Here is a 19,175-nt window from a genome sequence, read left to right as displayed (position 1 = left end):
AAATCACTAAAACTCTCTCAGCCCAGTTTTTTCATCTGTAAAATGGGGGTAATGATGCTCTGAGGATTCATGAAATAATCTATGTAAGAGGCTTTGCAAACTCTTAAGTGTAATAGAAACATCAGCTAGTAGCAGTAGTAATAACTTTCAAAATGCAGGCAGAGGAAAAGTCGCCCTCAAACTAAAACAATATTTTAATAACTCCCTTAGAATTCCCCCAGAATTTAAAATCTAAAGGAAAATAGTTTTGGCCAAAGCTTGATAGTCTCAGCCCAGAAGCTGCTGTAGATTTATTTAGGGTCACCAAATCATAGAGCTAGAGTGGGAAGAGAGCACAGGATCCTGGATCTAGGTAAAAGGGCTGTTGGAGACCAACCCTGTCTTTTTTACAGGAGTTAGCGGCCCCAAGAGGTAAGTGACTTGTCCAAAGAGCAAATGACAGAATTTGATCCATGTTCTCCGACTCTGAAACTTTTTTCCCCCTTTAAGTCCTTGTCTCCCATCTTAGAATCAATACTCTGTTCCAAAGCAGAAGAGCCGCAAGCGCTAGGGCGTAGGGGTTGTGAATTGCCCAGTCACACAGCTAATAAGTGTCCGAGATCAGATCTGAACCCAAGACTCTCCAGACCTGGTTCTCAATCCAGCTGCCCCTTCTCACTCTTGCCATGTGGTCTCTTGAATTTGGACATCATGGAAGGCATCTTAGATGGGGGAAAGCCTGGTTCGGGGCCCTGGCTGGTGACTCTGGACAGGTTCTGTCCTCTAGTGGAGCCTCCCTCCCTGGGTTTGCCCGATACAGTGAAGATGGGGCCCTTAGTTCCGTTGGAGGGGCAGAGAAGTCGGATTGGATGAAATGCCTTATGAGATTCAGACACGCCTCATGGGGGAGAGAGTAGAGATTATGAAACCCATTTTAGAGAACCTCAAAGGGGATCTGATGAACCCAAAGTCAAAAAGCTAATGAGTGGTAAAGCTGAGAAGGGAGCTCAGTTCTTCTGACCGTTCATATACTCTATCCATGGCGTGGTGAGTGTTCATGTAATTACTGAATGCCTTTGACGGGAAATGGGAGTCGTTCATATATTTGAAAACTGGGTCTCTGCTTTTTGAGGTTTCCTGAAAGCGCTTTGCCGGGGCTGGTCCATAAGAAACGATGGAATTCCAGAGCTGCTGCCCTTAGAGCAGCTCCAGCTCAGCTGCCACCTCCTCAAAGAAGCCTTCTCTGATGGCTGTCCACAGAGAAGCAGCATGGCACTGAGGGGAAAGAACAGACTTTGCTCAAAGGGTCCCCAAATTCCGGTCCTGGCTTTGGGCAAGTCATCTCCTCCGTGTCTGTTTCTTCATCTGCAAAATGAGGAGGTTGGATCAGATAGCCTCGGAAGTCCCTTCTGGCTCTAAATCATAGTCTTCTCTCCTCAATTAAATTCCTTGAGGCCGGGGCTTCAGTCTCCTCTATCTTTCCATCTCCGCTAGTTTTCAGAAGCGAGCTGTGCAAATGAATTTTTGCTAGATTGAATAGGCACTTATTTGGAGTGTAGGAAAGGCTTCTGTCCTGGAAGTTGGGAGTCAGGGCATCAGCAGTAAGTCTGTGGACAAGTCACTTAAACGGAGCCTCTGTAAAACGAAGACGATAGTGCTTGCAGGCTCTACTTCACTCAGTAGGCCCTTAAAGCCTCACGAGATTGGTAGTGATTGGTGGCTAAATGAAACCAGTGAAAGTGTCCTCCCTGGCTTCAGGTACAGTGACCCCAATATGTGGGTGGCCTTCCTGGGGACAGCCTCCCTGAGCGGCGTCGACGGCAAAGTGGAGAAGGTGTACCGCATCTACAAGCACCCCTTCTACAACGTCTACACCCTGGACTACGACGTGGCCCTGCTGGAACTATCGGCTCCCGTGAGATACACCAGCGTCATCAAACCCATCTGCCTCCCGGACCACTCTCACCTCTTTGCTGAAGGAACCAAGTGCTTCATCACTGGCTGGGGCTCCATCCGAGAAGGAGGTAGGGAGGGGAGCCGGCACCTCTGGACCCCGTGCTCTGAGCCCACGGTCATTGCTCTGGCTGCTCTCTCCCAGCCAACCCCTGGTGTCCGTGTTACAGGCAGGACCCACGGGTGGCCGGGCCTTTGTCCAAGCACGGGCAGACTCACACTGAGCACACACTACAAAGTGGCCTGTCTGGTCACACCTGGAGAGCTGGGATCTCTGCCTAACCCCCAACTTCTAATCCAAATCATTTTGGGAAGAAAACCAAAATGAGCAAAGGAAAGAGGAGGATGGGAGGAAAAGCATTTATTAAGCACCTACTACATGCCAGGCATAGGGCTAAGTACTTCCAGTGATTCCATTTGGTAACAAGGGTCTCCATGTTACCAAACAGCCAGCGGAATACTTGTACAGCCAGATGGGCCGGGTGGTACGAGGGAAGAGCTGAGTTTGGAGCCAGAGATCTGGGTTTCACTCTCAGCTTGGGGAAGTGGCTGCCTTCCCCCAGGCCGTTTCCTCCCTGGGTCCCTCCTTCCCACCCATTGCGCCCCTCCCCAGCAGAGGTTTCCTCTGCTGCTCCCCATCTAAGGGTGCTAAACAGAACCAGACATTTCCAGGCACACTTTAGGAAGGGAAATGAGAAGTTGGAGCAACTCTGATGGTGAGGGGTTCTCAGATCCCATGCAAAAAGGGAATGGAGGGGTTAGATGAGGAACAGAAGACAAGCAAGACACAAGCAGGGCATGAGGGATGGGCTCGAGGAGGGGAAGGACCGCTCGCTGGCAAAGGGAATCAGACTCTCTGCAGAGCCCCAGAAAGAAGCGATGGGTCTAAGCTGTGGAAAGGCAGGCGGGTCGGAGTAAAGGAAAACTAACCATCAGTGGTCCAGAAAGGGAATGGATCACCTATGGGAGGAAGGGGGTTCCCTCTTCCTAGCAAGGCCCAAGCAGAAGCTGGGGAACCTCGCTGGAACGTTCCAGCAGATTCCTCTATTAGGGCCCTGGCGGAGCCCCAGGATGCTCTGCTCCCCCCTCCAGGGCCCCGTCCTTTCCATGAAGCACTAGCACAGTGCTGACGGGGATCTGCTTTGAACAGGGATGATGGCCAGACACCTGCAGAAAGCTGTGGTGAGCATCATCGGAGAAGAGACCTGCAGGAAGTTCTACCCCATCCAGATCAGTAACAGGATGCTGTGTGCGGGCTTTGCCCAGGGAGGTGTAGACAGCTGCTCGGTGAGCTCCCAGGCCTTCCCTGTAGGACCCCACCTGACTGGGAAGCACTTTCAAACCAGTCCTCATTCCTAAAAATTGCAATATTTGCGCTACTTGCCTCACAGTTCTTATGGGAAAAGCACTTAAGACGACTCTGTAGGGAAAGCAGAGCCTGCTTTACAGACTGGTAAACGCCTTGCAGTTAGTGGTCTAACTGGGGCTGCAGCCCAGACCTCCCCTTGGGCTTCCCAGGAGCCACACTGAGGCTTCCACTTGCCCCTGAGTCCCAGCGGCTGAGCCGTCTCCTCCAGTCCTGACCCTCCCGCTCCTCTTGTTCTCCCCCTCCAGGGTGACGCCGGGGGACCGCTGGCCTGCAAGGAGCCTGCTGGGAGGTGGTTTCTCGCGGGGGTCACCAGCTGGGGCTACGGCTGCGCCAGGCCATACTTCCCTGGCGTCTACTCCAAGGTGACGGCCGTGAGGGGCTGGATCAGGCAGAACGTCAGACTGTGACCCTCCTGCCAGCGAGCTCGGGAGGCCCGGGGCTCCGGGGCCGGCCTGAAGCAGGCAGGGGCTGACGCCTCCTGGTGCTGGGAAGCAGGGATGGCCTGCCGGCCCAGAACCCTCCCCCATGGGAGCACCCAGCTGGGTTTAGGGCAGAGGAGGGGTGGGGAGTTGCATTTAACATGGTGCAATGTTACTAGGATCTTTTGTACAAATAAACACAACCTGTTTCACTCTAGCCTGTGGGGGAAGAATGACTCAGCCCTTCCCCAGCAGGCCACCCTGAGGCCAGGAGCAAGACCGCTGGGACCAAAACCCATCACTTAAGAGTACTAGTGGGAGGCAGTGAATGCTGCGATTGTGTGCCTTTGTATCCCCAGGGCTGAGCACAGGGAATCTTGAACATATTAGTTGGCACTGAATAAATGTTTGCTGAATTTTACTCCACAAGTTGGGTGACCAAGGACTAATCATTTATCCTCTCTGGGTCTCAGTTTATTCATCAGTGAAATGGGCTAATACTATAATACTCACACTACCTGCCTCACAGTGACGTACTGTAAGCCGTAAAGTGCTAGAGAAGCATGGGAAAAATTATTCTAGTCATCACTGCCACACCCCCACCAGCCCCTGATCCAGAAGCTGACCCTCAGTGTGCACTGCTTAGCTTTGCTGAGACCTCTCCCAAAAAGTGATACAACTGACATTTCAGCATTCAGGCCAAGTCCCCCAAAGCCCTGCCAACCCAGCCCAGACCAGACCTGAGGAAAGCCAAAGGAACCCCAACCCAACCCCCAAAACACAAAATAGCAATCTTGATGGCTAGGTGATGTAGTAGAGAAAGTCCTGGGCCTAGAATCAAGAAGACCCTAGTTCAAATCCAACCTCAGACACTGCATGACCCTGGGCAAGTCATTTGCCTCAGATTCAACTATAAAATGGGAATAATAGCACCTACCTTGTAGGGTTTTGAGGACTGAATGAGATATTTGTAAAGCACTTAGCACAATGCCAGGTACATAGTAGGTGCAATATAACTATATATTACTATATATATAACTATATATTACTATTATACAAACATGGCCTCAGATACTTCCTAGCTGGGTGACCCTAGGTAAGACATTTAACCCTCACTGGCTGGTCCTTACTGCTCTTCTGCATTAGAACCAACACACGGTATGGATTCTAAGATGGAATAAGGGCTTAAAAAATTATTATTGTGGGGGGCAGCTGGGTAGCTCAGTGGATTGAGAGCCAGGCCTAGAGATGGGAGGTCCTAGGTTCAAATCTGGCCTCAGGCACTTCCCAGCTGTGTGACCCTGGGCAAGTCACTTGACCCCCGTTGCCTACCCTTACCACTCTTCTGCCTTGGAGCCAATATACAGTATTGACTCCAAGACGGAAGGTAAGGGTTTAAAAAAAAAATTATTATTATTGTGATTATTATTCCTCATCTTCAGGCAGCCACCCAAGAAAGGCAGCTCCGGAGAGAGGCCTAGAAAAGGACGTCTTCCTCAGGGTCCTCTGGGTCCCCATAGCTCCATTATACTAAAGGGGAGTGGAAGGGAGGAAACAGAGGAGACATTCTAACTTGGACTCCTTTGCTAAGATTTGAGCAGAAGGAGCCTTTTGGTCCCAAACCCTTCATCTCAGAGATGGCACGACTTGCCCAGGGTCACTTGGCTGACAGCGGCACAGCTTGGATCTGACTGGAAACCTTGGGTTGTGACTCCCAATCTAGGCCCTGGCCTGCACAGCCGGAGACAGGCAGGGCAGCACATTCCCAATTTTTCCATTCAACCTACCCACTCCCAACCAACAGGACACAATCTGGGCTCAGAGACACAAACCTTTGAAAGAAAAATTCATACATTTGGCATTGCTCAGAAGATGGAAAGAAGTTCCTTTGGTGTCACAGGTAACAATTTACTGTTTTCTATATAAATCATCCCTTACCACAGAGGCTCATGACCTGAGCATTCCCAGCCCCCAGCCTGGGAAAGCCAAACACTCCTTTACCAGGGAACATTCAAAGGCCCAGTTCAAAGTCGGTGCGTGACTGATGCCAGGCAATGTCAGGGACCTCCAGGAAGGCCTCAAACAGTCAATCCTTTGCCTAAAGGCTGTGACCAGGAGAGAGAAGGGGGAGAACTGGGCCCTTAGAGAAGGGCCAAAATCCAGGCTCCACAAACAGGGCTTTTATTAGTGTGCTGAGAGGGGGTGGGGAATGGGTAAAAGTCAAATCAGGCCCGATTTCAGGAATCACCACCCTGCCCCTGCCTTATTCTTTTCATTCTCAAAGCACCTTTTCAGGAGGGAGGATGGGAATGGAATGAGTTCCCTGTTGTGTCCAGGGCCGGCCCACTCTAGGGAAGGGGGACAGCTAGTCTGGACAACACAACTAGAGTTCCTAGAGGTCCAGCAGAAGAGTGCATGCCTCACATGTTGGCTCGCTCCCGCTGCAACCTAGAGTTGTAGGCTCGGGACACTGTATTCCAGGCGTCCATATACCGATCCATGCACATAGCAATGCACTTCTGAAAAGGAAAAAAAACAAGGCAAGTCAAGAAGGTGTTCCATGTCCTGCTTTAAATGCTTTTAGATCCTACATCAGGCAGTTAGGTGGCAGTACACAAAGTGCCAGGTACAGTCTGGAAGACTCTTCTTCCTGGTTCAAATCCAGCCTTAGATGGGTCCTAGCTGTGTGACTCTGGGTAAATCACTATATCCTGGTTTGCTTCAGTTTTCCTCATCTGTAAAAAAAAAAGGTGGCGAAGGAAAGGGCAAACCACTCCAAAATCTGCCAAGAAAACCCCAAATGGGGTCATGAAGAGTCAGACAGGTCTGAAACAACAATCGATACCTCATCCTCAGAAAGCCAACCAAAGGAGGCTGTCATGTATGACTAATGCCCACAGAATCTCAGAGCCAAAAGAGAGGACAGCCTTCTCCTATCTCTGCAGAACAACTCATACTGGACTTTCACAAGAGGCTAAAACAGACTTCCCTGTCTCCAGACCATCTCCAAACCTCCTCCAGACCCTGTGTAAGGGACCTCCTCTCTGATCACCAGAAGTGAATAATGGATTGGTTAAATGGCCAGGTTCCCCATTCTGGAACCTTGCTGGGTTACTATGATGCCTAAGAGAAGGAATAAGAGTGGCAGAAACATCAAAGATTCTAGAGTCTTAAAGCCTGAGGGTCAGATCCTGATTCTGCCACTTTCTATCTCAAGCAAATGAATTCATCTGTCTGGTCCAAACTACCTCATCAGTAGGGACCATGGCTAGATGTCTCAGAGGTTCCTTCAAGCTCTAAATCCTAACACCACCCTACAGCTTCAGAGGGTGCATATTCTAGCTTCCTATTCCAAGCATAAAAACCTTACACTAGCCTCCCAGCATCTCCTTAAATATTTTCATGCTTCCATTCCATTACTGATACCTCAGATCGCTGGGATGTTCTTCCCTCCAACAAATTTGAATCTATCCACAGGTTCCAGTCCTGCCCGCTGGGGTCAAACTAAACAATCTTCCCTTCCTCGTGATACTATCCACACACAGAAATCATATCACTTTTAATTCTGCTCTACTTTCTTTAGTTTTTCTGCCTTTTGAGTTCTCTCCCTTCCCTACTGGAAAAATGTCAATCAACAAAGCATTTATTAAGCACCTACTAGGTGACAAAAGCACAGAGACGTAAAGGCAAAATACTTTGTTCGCCCTCAAGAAGTTCATACCTGGCCAAAAAGAAACACAACCAAAATTCAAATTCACATGTCCCAATTCAAAAACTAGTATTCTTTATCCTCTATTTAACCCACCACCTCATGATTTCTCCCTACCTGATCTGTCCCTCTGCGATTCAGGACACATTACCCTAAAGTGTGATCAGGACCCAGGGCATCAACTTCTGTGTTTTTCTTAAACCCCTACCTTCCTTCTTAGAATCAATATCAGTTCTAAGGCATAAGAGAGATAAGGGCTAGACAATGAGGATTAAATGACTTGTCCAGGGTCACATTGCTAGTGTCCGAAGACAGATCTGAACCCAAGCCTAGTTCTCAAACCCCTGTGCCACCTAGCTACCACTACTGCTTCTTTCAGTCACTAGCTCTCCGAGGATGCCACTATTTCCTGGCCCTCCCCCCGGTATACTCCAAAGGGCCCTCTCACCTCTAACGTAGGTGCAGTCGCACAGGACACGTGACACCCCCAGCCTAATCCTGGGGGAGGGGCAAAGGGTCCCTACTTGCCCACCCCACCTCCGGCTCCATCCGGTTAGTCAGGTGCCAGCCTCCCCCGTGGGTCCTCCGCGAGGCGCCCTCACCTGCTCCGAGTTATCCAAGGAGCTGCCGGGCTTGCCGATGCACTTCCGGAAGCACTTGTTGGTCATCCTCTGGAGGGGACAGGGAGACACGATGACCCGCGCGCCGGGGGACCCTGGGCCCGGCCCCCGCCCCCCGCTCCCGGGCCCCGACTCCGCACCTGCAGCAGCTCCTGCGCGTTGGCCACGGCGATTTGTACCTTCACCTGTTCCATGATGAGACCCGGGTCCAGCTTCCCTCCTCCAGCCCCCGCCGCACCCCCAAACTCCGAGCCGAAGCTGCCCTCCATGGCCCCAGCAAAGTCACCCGGGCACCACCACTGCCTCCGCGTGCAGCGACCGTCCCCGCGCCGGAAACGGGCCCCGGCGCACCACGGGAAACGGAGTCCCAAGAGGACGAAATGCGGAAGGCACGGGGAGGAGCCAACGAGAAAAGGGAAAACTACAGAGCCCACAAGGCCTCGCGCCGATGGTCTCTCGAGCGTGCAGGAGCGGTTTCCCGCTGGGTGGGACTGAGAGCCGTTAGGAGGCCCGGGCCTTAACCGCCTCGAGCCGGTTTGCTTTGGGGGCTGTGACGTCACTAACCTCCTGGCCCCGCCCTACTCTCATAGGGGATTTCTAGAGTCCAAGCAGCCCACACCCCTCCCCCTCTGCGAGAAGATTCGGCGTAGGGCTACCGCGCAATGCACGCCGGGACATCCCCCTATTACCCGACATTCAAACACAAAGGGCTTGTATCGGTTCGGATTTGTGCGCAGGAACCCTGCTCAAGCTAGACCAGACCCCCGAGTGCGCAGGCGCCATGGTGTGCATACACTCTTACCCGCTAGACCTTGGCGTAAGGTCCCGCCCGGTCCAATTCTAAATTACCCCAGCACTCCATGCCCTGGCCTCCTCCGTTCCTCCGATCCCTCTCCCCGCCCACCCACAATTCCTGTAGTATTTCTTTTTCTTCCCCTTCCCCCTCCACCAACCCCAATGAAAAACCTAAAGGAAGTGCCTTGGAGAGAGACTGAGGCCCAGGGAGGCCCATAGAGCGGAGATTCTCTGACCTTCTCTGCCAGGGCAAATAGATCAGAGAAATGTTGCAACTCCACTTGTGTTTTAGCAAACAAAGCTCTGGAGAGAAGGTATTAAATTAGGTCAGTATCAGCTTGAAAAGTCTCTAGAGGAGTATGACAGAGCTCTTTGGCCTTTTCTGTTGAACTGATGATCAAGGCCCTGAATAAAGGTAGCTACAAGGCAAGTGGATAAAGTGATGGGCCTGGAATCAGGAAGACCTGAATTCAGATGCGACCTCTTAACACTTATTAGTTATGTAAACACTAGTCTAATCACTTAACTTGCCTGCTTCATTTCCTCACTTTTAAAATGGAGTTATTAATAGCACCTACTTCTCAAGAGTTTTGATAATGCAATTTTTAAACTTTTTATATTTTTAAAAAATTGTAAGTTCCAAATTATTCCAGTCTTCTACCTATTGTGAAGGCATGAAAATATTTGCATATCAGCCATATTGCAAAGAAAACGCAATAAAGATAAATACGCTTCAATCTGCACTGAGTTTAGTGGTTCTCTTTTAAAGTGAAAATGACCATGGGGGCACAGTGGATAAAGTACCAGGCTTTTTGTGTGTGGAGGACCTGGGTTCAAAGTTAATTTCAGACACTTCCTAAATGTGTGACCCTGAGCAAGTCACTTAAGCCCACTGCCTAGTCCTTACCACTCTTGGAACCCATACCAGGAGCAAACCTAAGACTGAAGAATATCTATTAAATATGATTGGCAGTGATATCTATCAATGAATCCTTTGATTTAAAAAAAGTCAAATAAAAAACAAGCAAAATAGGGATAAATGACAAATTTTACAGATCTAAATTTTGAAACTAAAAATAGGTATAGACTCTGTGATAAACTTGTGGGAAGGAATGGGTATGTGGACACAGGACAGGAAGGCATAAATCTGAACCCAGATGGTTGCAATCTCCATCATTTTGGGGCCATTGGTGAAACTACAAATCCAATGGATTAAATTAAGCATTTAACTTGGATTCAAAAAATCAACTTCCTACATACAGAATGAGGAAAGAGTTTGGTAATTGGATAATTAATATGAAATCCCTCAGATCATGAATTGGGAACTATCCAAAAGCTCAGGGATATACAACTTGGAAGACTGATCAAAGTGGGGCAAGCTAGCAGTAGAGCCAGCCAGTCCTGGAGACAGGAAGTCCTGGGTTCAAATCTGATTCAGACACTGGGCAAATCACTTAACACACACACCCCACTCCCATGCCTAGCCCTGTCTTGGAACCATTATTTAGTATTGATTCTAAAACAGAGGGTGAAGTTCAAAAATAACTGGTCAAAGAATAAGAGCTTGCTATTGATTGCAACAATTCAACCTCAAAGACATACGACTCCTCTGGACATTCTGCTTACAATAGGGAAAAGAATAAGCATTTATATACCTACTACATTTCAGGTACTTTGCTAAAAGCTAAGCACTTTACAATTTTTTTGGTCCTAACGACAATCCTGTGATGTTGAGTTTGAATTCATGTTTTCCCGACTCCAGGCCCAGTGCTCCACTAGCCAGCTGTGCCACCAAGATGCATTAGTGTGAAAGCTGGCAAATGACAAGGAACCAGAGCAGCTCAGCCCCTCCTTTTGAAGTACCCAAGGGCACTTGGTAAGCTTTGTTATTCACTTGTTTTTCATCTAAAATCCAACTCAGAATATATATAAGAAAATCTTTGTACCTTCTGTGGGAGTCACTCACACTCAGTTGTTCAGAGGTTCACCAAATAAACCACTCACTCCCCCAATTTGAATTTGAATACAGGTCCCTTAACTATATAATTGTTGTTAATCATGTCTGACTTTTGGGCACCCCATAGATAATAGCTGTAACAGGAAGTTGTTGGGTTTTTTTTCAAGGACAAAATGGAATGGTTTTCTGGTAGGTTTTTATTCAGAAAATCATTAGTTGTGACTTGCCCAGGTTCACACAAGCTAATATCTGGTCGTATTTGAACTCAAGACTTCCTGACACTAGACCTACTACTATATCCACTGAGCTGACTAGCTGCTTCCTTAACTATGGGGCTTTTCTATATCCCCAAGCACTTAGCAAAACACTTGGCAGGGTTAAGCATTAGGCTTTTTATTCATTCTTTTGTTTCAATTAAAGCTTTACCCTTTAGTCTTAGAATTGATAGTTTTGATTTTAAGGTAGAAGAGGGGTAAGGGCTAGGCAATTGGGGTTAAGTGACACAACTAGGAACCTATTGCAAATTTATTAGGGAAATCAGTATATGACAAATGAAAAAGATAAGATTCCAATAGTTATAAAACAAAGGTGGGCAGACCTCATTAACTCTATTTACAGATAAAACTGAGGACCTGTGATTCACCTGTTTCACCAGCAAAATGACGGCAAGGGTGGCTGGGATAGGTTCTTCTCCCTCAGTGGCACCCCCCTCCCAGTCTTCTTGGGCAGTTTTCCACAAGCACCAACATTTGTTTAAAAAGCCCAAACTAGGAGGAAGCTAGGTGACTCAACAAATTGATAGTCAAGCCTAAAGATGGGATGTTCTGGGTTTGAATCTGTCCCCAGACACTTTTCTGTGTGACTCTGGGCCAGTCACTTAACCCCCATTGCTTAACCCTTACCACTCTTCTGCCTTGGAACCAATACACAATATTGATTCTAAGATGGAAGTAAGAGTTTAAAAAAAAAAAGCCCAAATGAAATCACACCCAGAAGTGAAAATCAAAACATTTATTGGAGTGTCTTGTACAAAAAAGTTTCCAGTCATAAAACGTATATTACAAATCATTGAAAAAGACATTTGGCATGCAAGTATATTCTTTTAAAAAAAAAACATTTTTGAAATGATAAAGTCTAGATTATCATAATTCTCAGATGCTCAGCATGACATCCATCATCTCTATAGAAGTCCGTGGGTTCTGCCATAACTAGTCAACTCAGTAAAGTAATTTAAACCTTTTTTTACAGCAGTGTTCATAAAGAATGCATCCATAATCAATGGCCACTATATAAATAGAACAAAGCTATCTAAAAGTTGTATGGTTAAAACTACCTTCAAGTCAAAAGTCATTATCTTTATGAAAATAGTTTAAGGTGGGAAGTGATCATTTGCAGGCCCCTGGGCCTTTTTGTTTGTTTTCAACGGTTTATTGCTAAATTTTAGCATGATAACCTGGGAAGGAATGTTGGTCCAACCCAATCAGTGAAGAGTCAAAGTTTTCATGATCTTTTGAGTTGAGCTAATAATACCTTTCACAAAAGTACCCCTGCCCCTCCCTCCCCCCAACCCCCAAGCCTAGGATTTATTTTACTCAAAGGATCAAGCCAAGCTTCAAAACATGCTTTTTCTGGGGTCATCACTGCTACTCTCACCTAACCACTGTTTCTTCTAGACCTTAGCATTTCAAGAAAAAGGCATTATGTTTACAAAGAATAATTGTATGTAAATGTGGGCTTATACAAAACAAGAAAAAATCGCCTCTGAATTATTTTAAAGTGGTGTAAAGCTAAGCATATTTGAGGGCAAGTAAAATTCTGTTTCCCAGGCCAAGTTCAGCATTAAAAAAGGTTCATGCTGCTCAATGTTTCCAAATAGTCTTATTTCCATTTTCTGCTATGGGCTACCATGCAGTCACTGACCAGCTAACCTTCCACCTAAGAGCCTCCTTCCATGAAGCCTAAAACCAGTTCTAAAAGCAGAGAGAGCTAGGAAAGGGCTCAAGACAGGAGTAATTAGCTCCTGGACCTGCCTTACTCCCCAAGGACCCCCTTGGTCAGAATGAGTGCCTTCCTGGACAGCAGAGAAAAATTGAATGAATAAGCAATTGGGTAATCACTTTTCCCCAACACATGCAACCAGAGTCACCAAGAAACTGTCTCTAGTTGCTCAGCCCCACTTTTGACACCTTTATATTTTAGTCCAAATAGGAATGAATGCCCTCCTTTCCTGTGTGGTTGGGATGCTTGCGCCTCCTTAGAACCCTGGGTTGTTAGTTCCCTTGTAAAAGTCAGAAGACAAAGTGTACAGAGGGAATGCCCCTTCACAGTTAATATCATTCACATTGTGACAATGACCAGAGATGCTCCTGCACCTCACATATTTGTTGCATGCAGGGTAATTAGCTGCCTACCCTACTTAAGACCCACCAATTGGGCTCCCTTCAGAAAAAGCTAATTCCGTGGGGGCCTTTTTCCTCCATTTGCTTTGGGAAAAGGGTTAAGACTACAAGGAGAGAATGTGTTTGCTGGACAGCCCAGCTGTTTCTGGATCTCCCTCGCACCCCAATAAAGCTTTCTCCATTTCACTAAGTACAATTACTACAGCCACATTCTATCATCTCATTCTGTCTACAAGGCATGCATGGTTAACTGGCCAAAATGGCCAGTGGCTGTTTTGTCTGTTAATTGAGGTTTGTCTGGCTTTAACTAAAATTTGGCCATTATTGCCTTTTTTCCCCACCTCTTCAGATATAAAATAAAGTTTTTTTTGAAAGGCTGTACCTGCAGCCTGTTGCCAAGATGGCTGGACAATTCCAAAGGCTCCCTGGGTCATTCCAGAGGAAAGCAATGAAAAAGACCAGCCTCTCTTAGCTCAAAATTCCATCAGGAAACCTGTTGAGAATGTCGGCAAACAGGGCCTCCTTAAAATGTTAAGTGTCCACTCCAGGTTTTGATGAATAGGGTTGGCAAATATCTCCCCAAATCCCACATGAATAAAGAAAGGTAAACACAAATATCTCTGGTCACTTAGTTTTGAATAGCTAATGGAAAGAATACAGTAGTTTAAATGTGTCTCTACTTTAAAACCAGGAATTGCCTCTCAAAGTGTTTGGGTGGCAGTGAGTGATCTTTTAAAGAATATGACAACAGCCAACAAGCTGCCTTGACCCTGCAGAGAGGACAGGAAACCATTCTTTTTTGGTAGTTAAGACATGGTTTGAAGTTGTCATAGTATAAACCTTCTTGGACCCTGCTCTTGGGAATGTTTCTTCAGAAAGGTAGGCCATGCCCACAGGCTCCAAGAGGAAAGCTAATCTGACATCCTTCAGTTCTGGACAAACAATTCCCTAAAGAAAGCAAAGTCACATGTGGTGCACACAGTAGTAGAGGGAAAACAATGACTATTTCTACACTTCAAGAGTGAAACATGGGATTTGCATAAACTCTAGTGTTAAGGGGAATAGCTGGTTAACCTAACCAGCTAACTCTATCGGAGGCAACCTGTTTTCTAGAGTTTGGGTAAAGAACATGTTTCACTCAGTCAGGCAGGAAACAGCCAATGGCTCAGATAATCTGAAATCTAATTCAAGCTACTTGTATACAAGGGAATTCACTCTTATAAAAAACCACAACTGAGGGAGCTGTCAGCGCTCAGTGGAAGGGGGAGGAAACACCAAGTAAACAGAGCAAAATGAGCCCAGGCTGCTGAGCTTGGGGCTAAGCACCACCCCTGTATTGACCCAGCCTGCACCAAGATCCCAGCCACTGAGTATCAGAGCTCCCTAGAGGCCAGATGAAGCAATCTGCGTACTGGCCAACATAAAAAAATAAATATCCATTTTAAAAAAATAATTTCTATGTATACAGGTGGGAGGGCATGTAAACAGAGCAAGTTAGCAGGAGACTCTGGCCTGGGCAGCTGGAAGGTGGACTGCATGGTTTAAAATATCAGTCTAGGAAAGATTCATTGGCGTTTGCATGTTTTGTCTGAGAAACATAATTTCATCAAGATATATGTAATATAGAGATAGATATAGATAGGTGCATATATATTTGACAAAGATAGGTATGGTTTCACTACATATTTAGTTATCCCCCATACAGAGTGGGAATAACAGATGAGAAACGTCAAATTCAAGGGAAAAATTCAGTATTATCTAAAATAGCCACCTAGTACTCTACCAATGCCCACTCCCTGTTGGTGCCAGCAGGAGTGTGTTAGGCTGCATTACCCAGAATGGGAGGAACTCAAACTCCATGTTAACATTCCCCTTCAATGGAAGACATTTGTTAAAACTCATCTGCACCATCAATAGTTTCCTTTTTTCAATCTAAGTGCTAACTAGTCTAAGCAACTGAATGGCTTTTGGTGCATTCCGCCCCAGACACTACATTTGGCTATCTTTCCATCCTGTAGCAAAGAGTATTTGTAATCTAATCTAATCAGCCCACAATGTCTAGCTCCTTGACACTGAGGTTGTAGAGACATAACCTTGGTGACTGGTTGAGAACCAGGATTTTTGAAATCATAATTTTCAACTCAAGTTACACTGCAGGTGAAGCCACTAAGGTAAAGCCTCTTAGCTAGACCCACAAGGACTGGCAGAAGCAGTTAATCAGGGAACATCATCCAGGAGCCACCTAAAATATCCCATCACATCAAGAACTTCAGGTCATACCAACTTAGTTCATTTGAGAAAGCTTAAGAGCAAAATTCACAAAATGCCAGGACCAGGCTGGCCATGTGAAGAGAATCCAAATGCCCTAAAGAGTTTTTAAAAAAACAAAATTGGGATTGTTACCAGGAAGCCACAATGCTTTGTGGTACCCAGATATATGCAAATGTCAGTTTCTAAGATTCACTAAAACATGATAGAGGAAGCCTGAGACTAACTAAACTGCACTTGGCAGAAATTATTATTATAAACATTTTATGCAAAGCAGATCACACATGAAATTCCTATCAGGTGATCCATCCCAATTCCCCTCAAGTAAATGAAAAAGAAAAGTTTGCTTCAATGTTCTATTCTCCTAATTTTGTACACAATAGGTCATGTTGCAAAAGCTCAATCTGCAGGCCACTAAGGCAACATGGCAAGCTCAACTCTGGATTTGATAGAAAACACTAAAAAATATCCTTTTGTGCCCTCTTTACAACTAGTGGCCATTCCTGGAGGGTCCTGGGATACGTGTGGAGGGATGGTGGTAATTTCTCTCATTTCATGATTCCTCCCCAGGGAAGAACAACTTCTGGGTCACTGACTCAAGTTTATTAAATCTATACCCTCCACCCCACCCCACCCCCGAAAAAAGTCTAGCTTCATTTTGTTAAGATTTACCCCTCTGCAAATTTCTAATTCACTCAATGCTGAAATGGGGGAAATGCAGTAGTTGGACAGTAGTGTCAAAGGGACCCCTAAAGTTCGGGGGGGAGGGGAGAACACCCAACCCAAGGAGGAAAAGAGAAGAGGAGAAATCCATTCAGAAATTCTGGCAGTTTGGTTAAAAAATCTCTAGAAATGTCACAAGGAATAAAGAAATCCAATGATATAAAAATAGTTTTCAGTGGCTCTAAGGAAAGGCAGGAGCTGGGTAAGGAAAGTGAGTGGTGTTGGGCACTCACATCACTGAACAGCCTCTGGAGGTCGTCCGGGGGTCTCCCTAAAAGAAAAAGTGAAGGACAGAAGTTACAAGGCCAACAGAAGAAAATTTAACAGTAGCTGATCCCTGAATTCAGGGAGATGACTGACTATGCAGTGTCACTCACTGTTTTATCTTATTTAGCCAACTCATGAGTGTGATATGGCCACCTTAAGCACCTCTGTGAACAAAACACTCTAATGACATCTAAAAAGACCTAAATAAGTCATGGAAAATAGCTGCATTTATTCTGCTCAGCTTAAGAAAGCAAAAGCTAGGATCAAGGGATAAAAATTAAGAGTGGGGCTGATTTGAACTAGGTCCAAAAATGTCTGAACAGTGTGCCTAAGAACATGAGGAGTGGACAGCCCCAAGCCACAGACATCTGGCACCCAGGATATCCTGTTGAGGTGGACTGTAAAAGCAGTTCTCAGAGAGACTATCTCATTGGAGGTGGTTATTTGTTGGGGGTATTCATGCTTCAGATAAGCTATTTCTGGAGACCCTTCCGGCTCTGCAAACCTAGGATTCTATATAAAAATATTGACTCCTTAGAAAAACCAATTCTATCTGATGACAAAGTTAAAAGTTTATGAACCTTTTATTATTATCCAGCTGTAAATTAAGGTCTAATTAAGGGGCATGGGAATCTATGGTCTATCATTTAAGATGGTAACATCCAGTTCAGAGGTGCCAAACACACTGCCTCATTTGGTGGGTAAACAATATTCCTGAAATAGATGAAAATATATTTTGGGATATATTTAACTAAATAAAAAATACAATATAGATAACATAGGTGGTAGGGGCAGTGAGGTGGCACAATGGATAAAACCACTGGCCTTAGAATCAGGAAGCCTAATTTTCATGAGAGCAAATCTGGCCTCACGACCCTTTACTATACAAGTGACCCAGGGGCAAGTCACTTAACCCTTAAACTTGCCTCAGTTTCCTCATCTGTCAAATAAGTTGGAGAAGGAAATAGTAAACCACTTTAGGATCTTTGCCAAGAAAACCCTAAATGGGGTCCCAAAGAGTCAAGTGAATGGCAATGATCAATACCATTATATTTTAACACTAAGTTCGTGTATGTAGTCCACAGGGATGTGTGGATTACTAGCCCGCATTTCTATTGGAGTATGACACCCCTGCACCTAAACCACTAGAGACTAATAGGTAATCCCATTGTTGGGGGGTTGGATATTCTTAGGAAACCTGTCTAGAAGTTAATCTCATCTAGCTCCTATTGCTTATTTCAGACTTCTAAATTACCCAAGGAGTAAAGTGGGTTTTAGGGAACAGCAAGTGAACATAAAAGGAAATGTGCTGGAAATCTCTTCACCCTCAATTTCCAATATGAGGTAAAGTCTTTTGCCAAGAAAACCCAAAGGGTAGTATGATTCATGGGGTTACAATGAGGTAGAAAGGACTAAAGAACAATGCATAGAAATGGTCCAGTGGTCCCTTCTGGGTTTTCCCTAAACTTGGCTTTGTCCAAACTACTAATGGCCTAAGACCTCCTACTCAGGTTGGTTCTTATTTCCCAAAAAATCTGGTACATTGATGTTTTAAAAACAGAAAAACCTTGTGGCAGATCAGGTTGGTCTATGTCGGCAGTGTTATAGGGAAACTTACTTCTCCCTATAACAGTAGAAAACACAAGGAGTTTCCATATCCTCTATAAAATAGGCAGGCTGGACCAGATGAGCTCTGAGGTCAATGAATAAGCCCAAACCTATCCTTGGAGTAAATCTCTAAAAGACCAAAACAGACATTTACCTGTTGGTGGAAAAGATCTTCTTCACCAAAATCTGCTTCTTCCTCTTCCTCCTCCTCTCCATTCTCCTGCACAACCAGTGACTGAGTCACCGTTCTCACTGCCACTTCCTAGGCAAAGCACATAGAGCCATTCTGAGCAGGCCATCCACCAGGGAGTGAGTGACCATGCTCTTCTAACACTGCTTTCCAGAGGTTGGGGGTTCTCTGTTTTTAACCAAGTTATGTCCTTGAGTAAGGAAACATCTTCCCTGGATTTCAATTCCCTACCATCCCTATACAAGGATCTTATAAGGATCAAACGAGGTAGGATCCCAGCAGATGGTAGATCAAAAGATTTCTGTCTTGTGCACCAAGGACATACACTTGCCTGCCTCCCCACTCCAGAATTCCCCCAATCAGGTACCTCCTGGGGAAACGGGAAGGCCAGATCATGTGGAACAGAGGGCTACCAGTAAAAGCTTCTTCCTATCACAGAGAAGACTAGTCTTGGTGGATTTTTTGAGATCCTGGTTGAGCCCTGACAACTAGTTGGGGGCCCAAAGAACACATGAAAGATAAAACAAGTATGTGAGAGCTGTGAGAGCAAGGAGCTATGACCCCATTCAAAGGCAGAGAATCTAAAATCCATTGTGAGCTCAACCAAACCTAAATAAAATACCTCTCCATCTGCATTGACCAGGTATGTCCGGAAATTTCCTCCAGTGCCCCAGCTGCTCTGATTCTTCCACACAAGAACAGATGGTGGGCTATGAGTCACACCCGCATCTGCTGCCCAGATCTGAAAAAAAAAAAACACATAGTGGGAGCTTGTTCCAAGTTACTCACATCCAGAGCACCTAAACCTATGTGTCCCATATTTCTGAAGAAGTTCCCAGACAGAAGATACCTGTCTTTGCCCTCCAAGAAAGATGCTTTTCTTCCAAACTTCCAATAAAGATATTTTCAATTACCTTAT

The 19,175-nt window shown here is 45.8% G+C and overlaps 3 protein-coding genes across 3 annotated transcripts in view; 1 reads left to right on the top strand and 2 right to left on the bottom strand.

The window, feature by feature from the left end:
• The window catches only part of TMPRSS9 (transmembrane serine protease 9), a 44,838-nt gene extending 41,130 nt beyond the window's left edge, over positions 1-3,708 (top strand). Inside the window, exons 14-16 of the mRNA XM_044685345.1 lie at positions 1,738-2,003; positions 3,083-3,219; positions 3,547-3,708. Coding sequence (XP_044541280.1) covers positions 1,738-2,003; positions 3,083-3,219; positions 3,547-3,708 — 565 coding nt within the window. The remainder of the gene's footprint in view (positions 1-1,737; positions 2,004-3,082; positions 3,220-3,546) is intronic.
• Positions 3,709-5,553: 1,845 nt separating this feature from the next.
• Positions 5,554-8,471, bottom strand: TIMM13 (translocase of inner mitochondrial membrane 13). Its single transcript, XM_044658609.1, has 3 exons — positions 8,190-8,471; positions 8,032-8,100; positions 5,554-6,239 (listed from the first exon to the last, which is right to left on the bottom strand). Exons 1-3 carry the CDS (start codon positions 8,316-8,318, stop codon positions 6,141-6,143), a joined length of 297 nt encoding a protein of 98 aa, XP_044514544.1. The 5' UTR covers positions 8,319-8,471; the 3' UTR covers positions 5,554-6,140.
• A 7,949-nt stretch (positions 8,472-16,420) lies between these two features.
• LMNB2 (lamin B2) overlaps positions 16,421-19,175 on the bottom strand; it is a 30,461-nt gene continuing 27,706 nt past the window's right edge. Inside the window, exons 10-12 of the mRNA XM_044658608.1 lie at positions 18,879-18,998; positions 18,221-18,328; positions 16,421-16,462 (exon numbers count right to left, since the gene is read on the bottom strand). Coding sequence (XP_044514543.1) covers positions 16,421-16,462; positions 18,221-18,328; positions 18,879-18,998 — 270 coding nt within the window. The remainder of the gene's footprint in view (positions 16,463-18,220; positions 18,329-18,878; positions 18,999-19,175) is intronic.

This window comes from Gracilinanus agilis, chromosome 1 (genome assembly GCF_016433145.1).
Source record: "Gracilinanus agilis isolate LMUSP501 chromosome 1, AgileGrace, whole genome shotgun sequence".
Lineage (NCBI taxonomy): Eukaryota > Metazoa > Chordata > Mammalia > Didelphimorphia > Didelphidae > Gracilinanus > Gracilinanus agilis.
The sequence above is the reverse complement of the archived record's forward strand: the minus strand, read 5'-3'. Positions and strand labels throughout refer to the sequence as shown.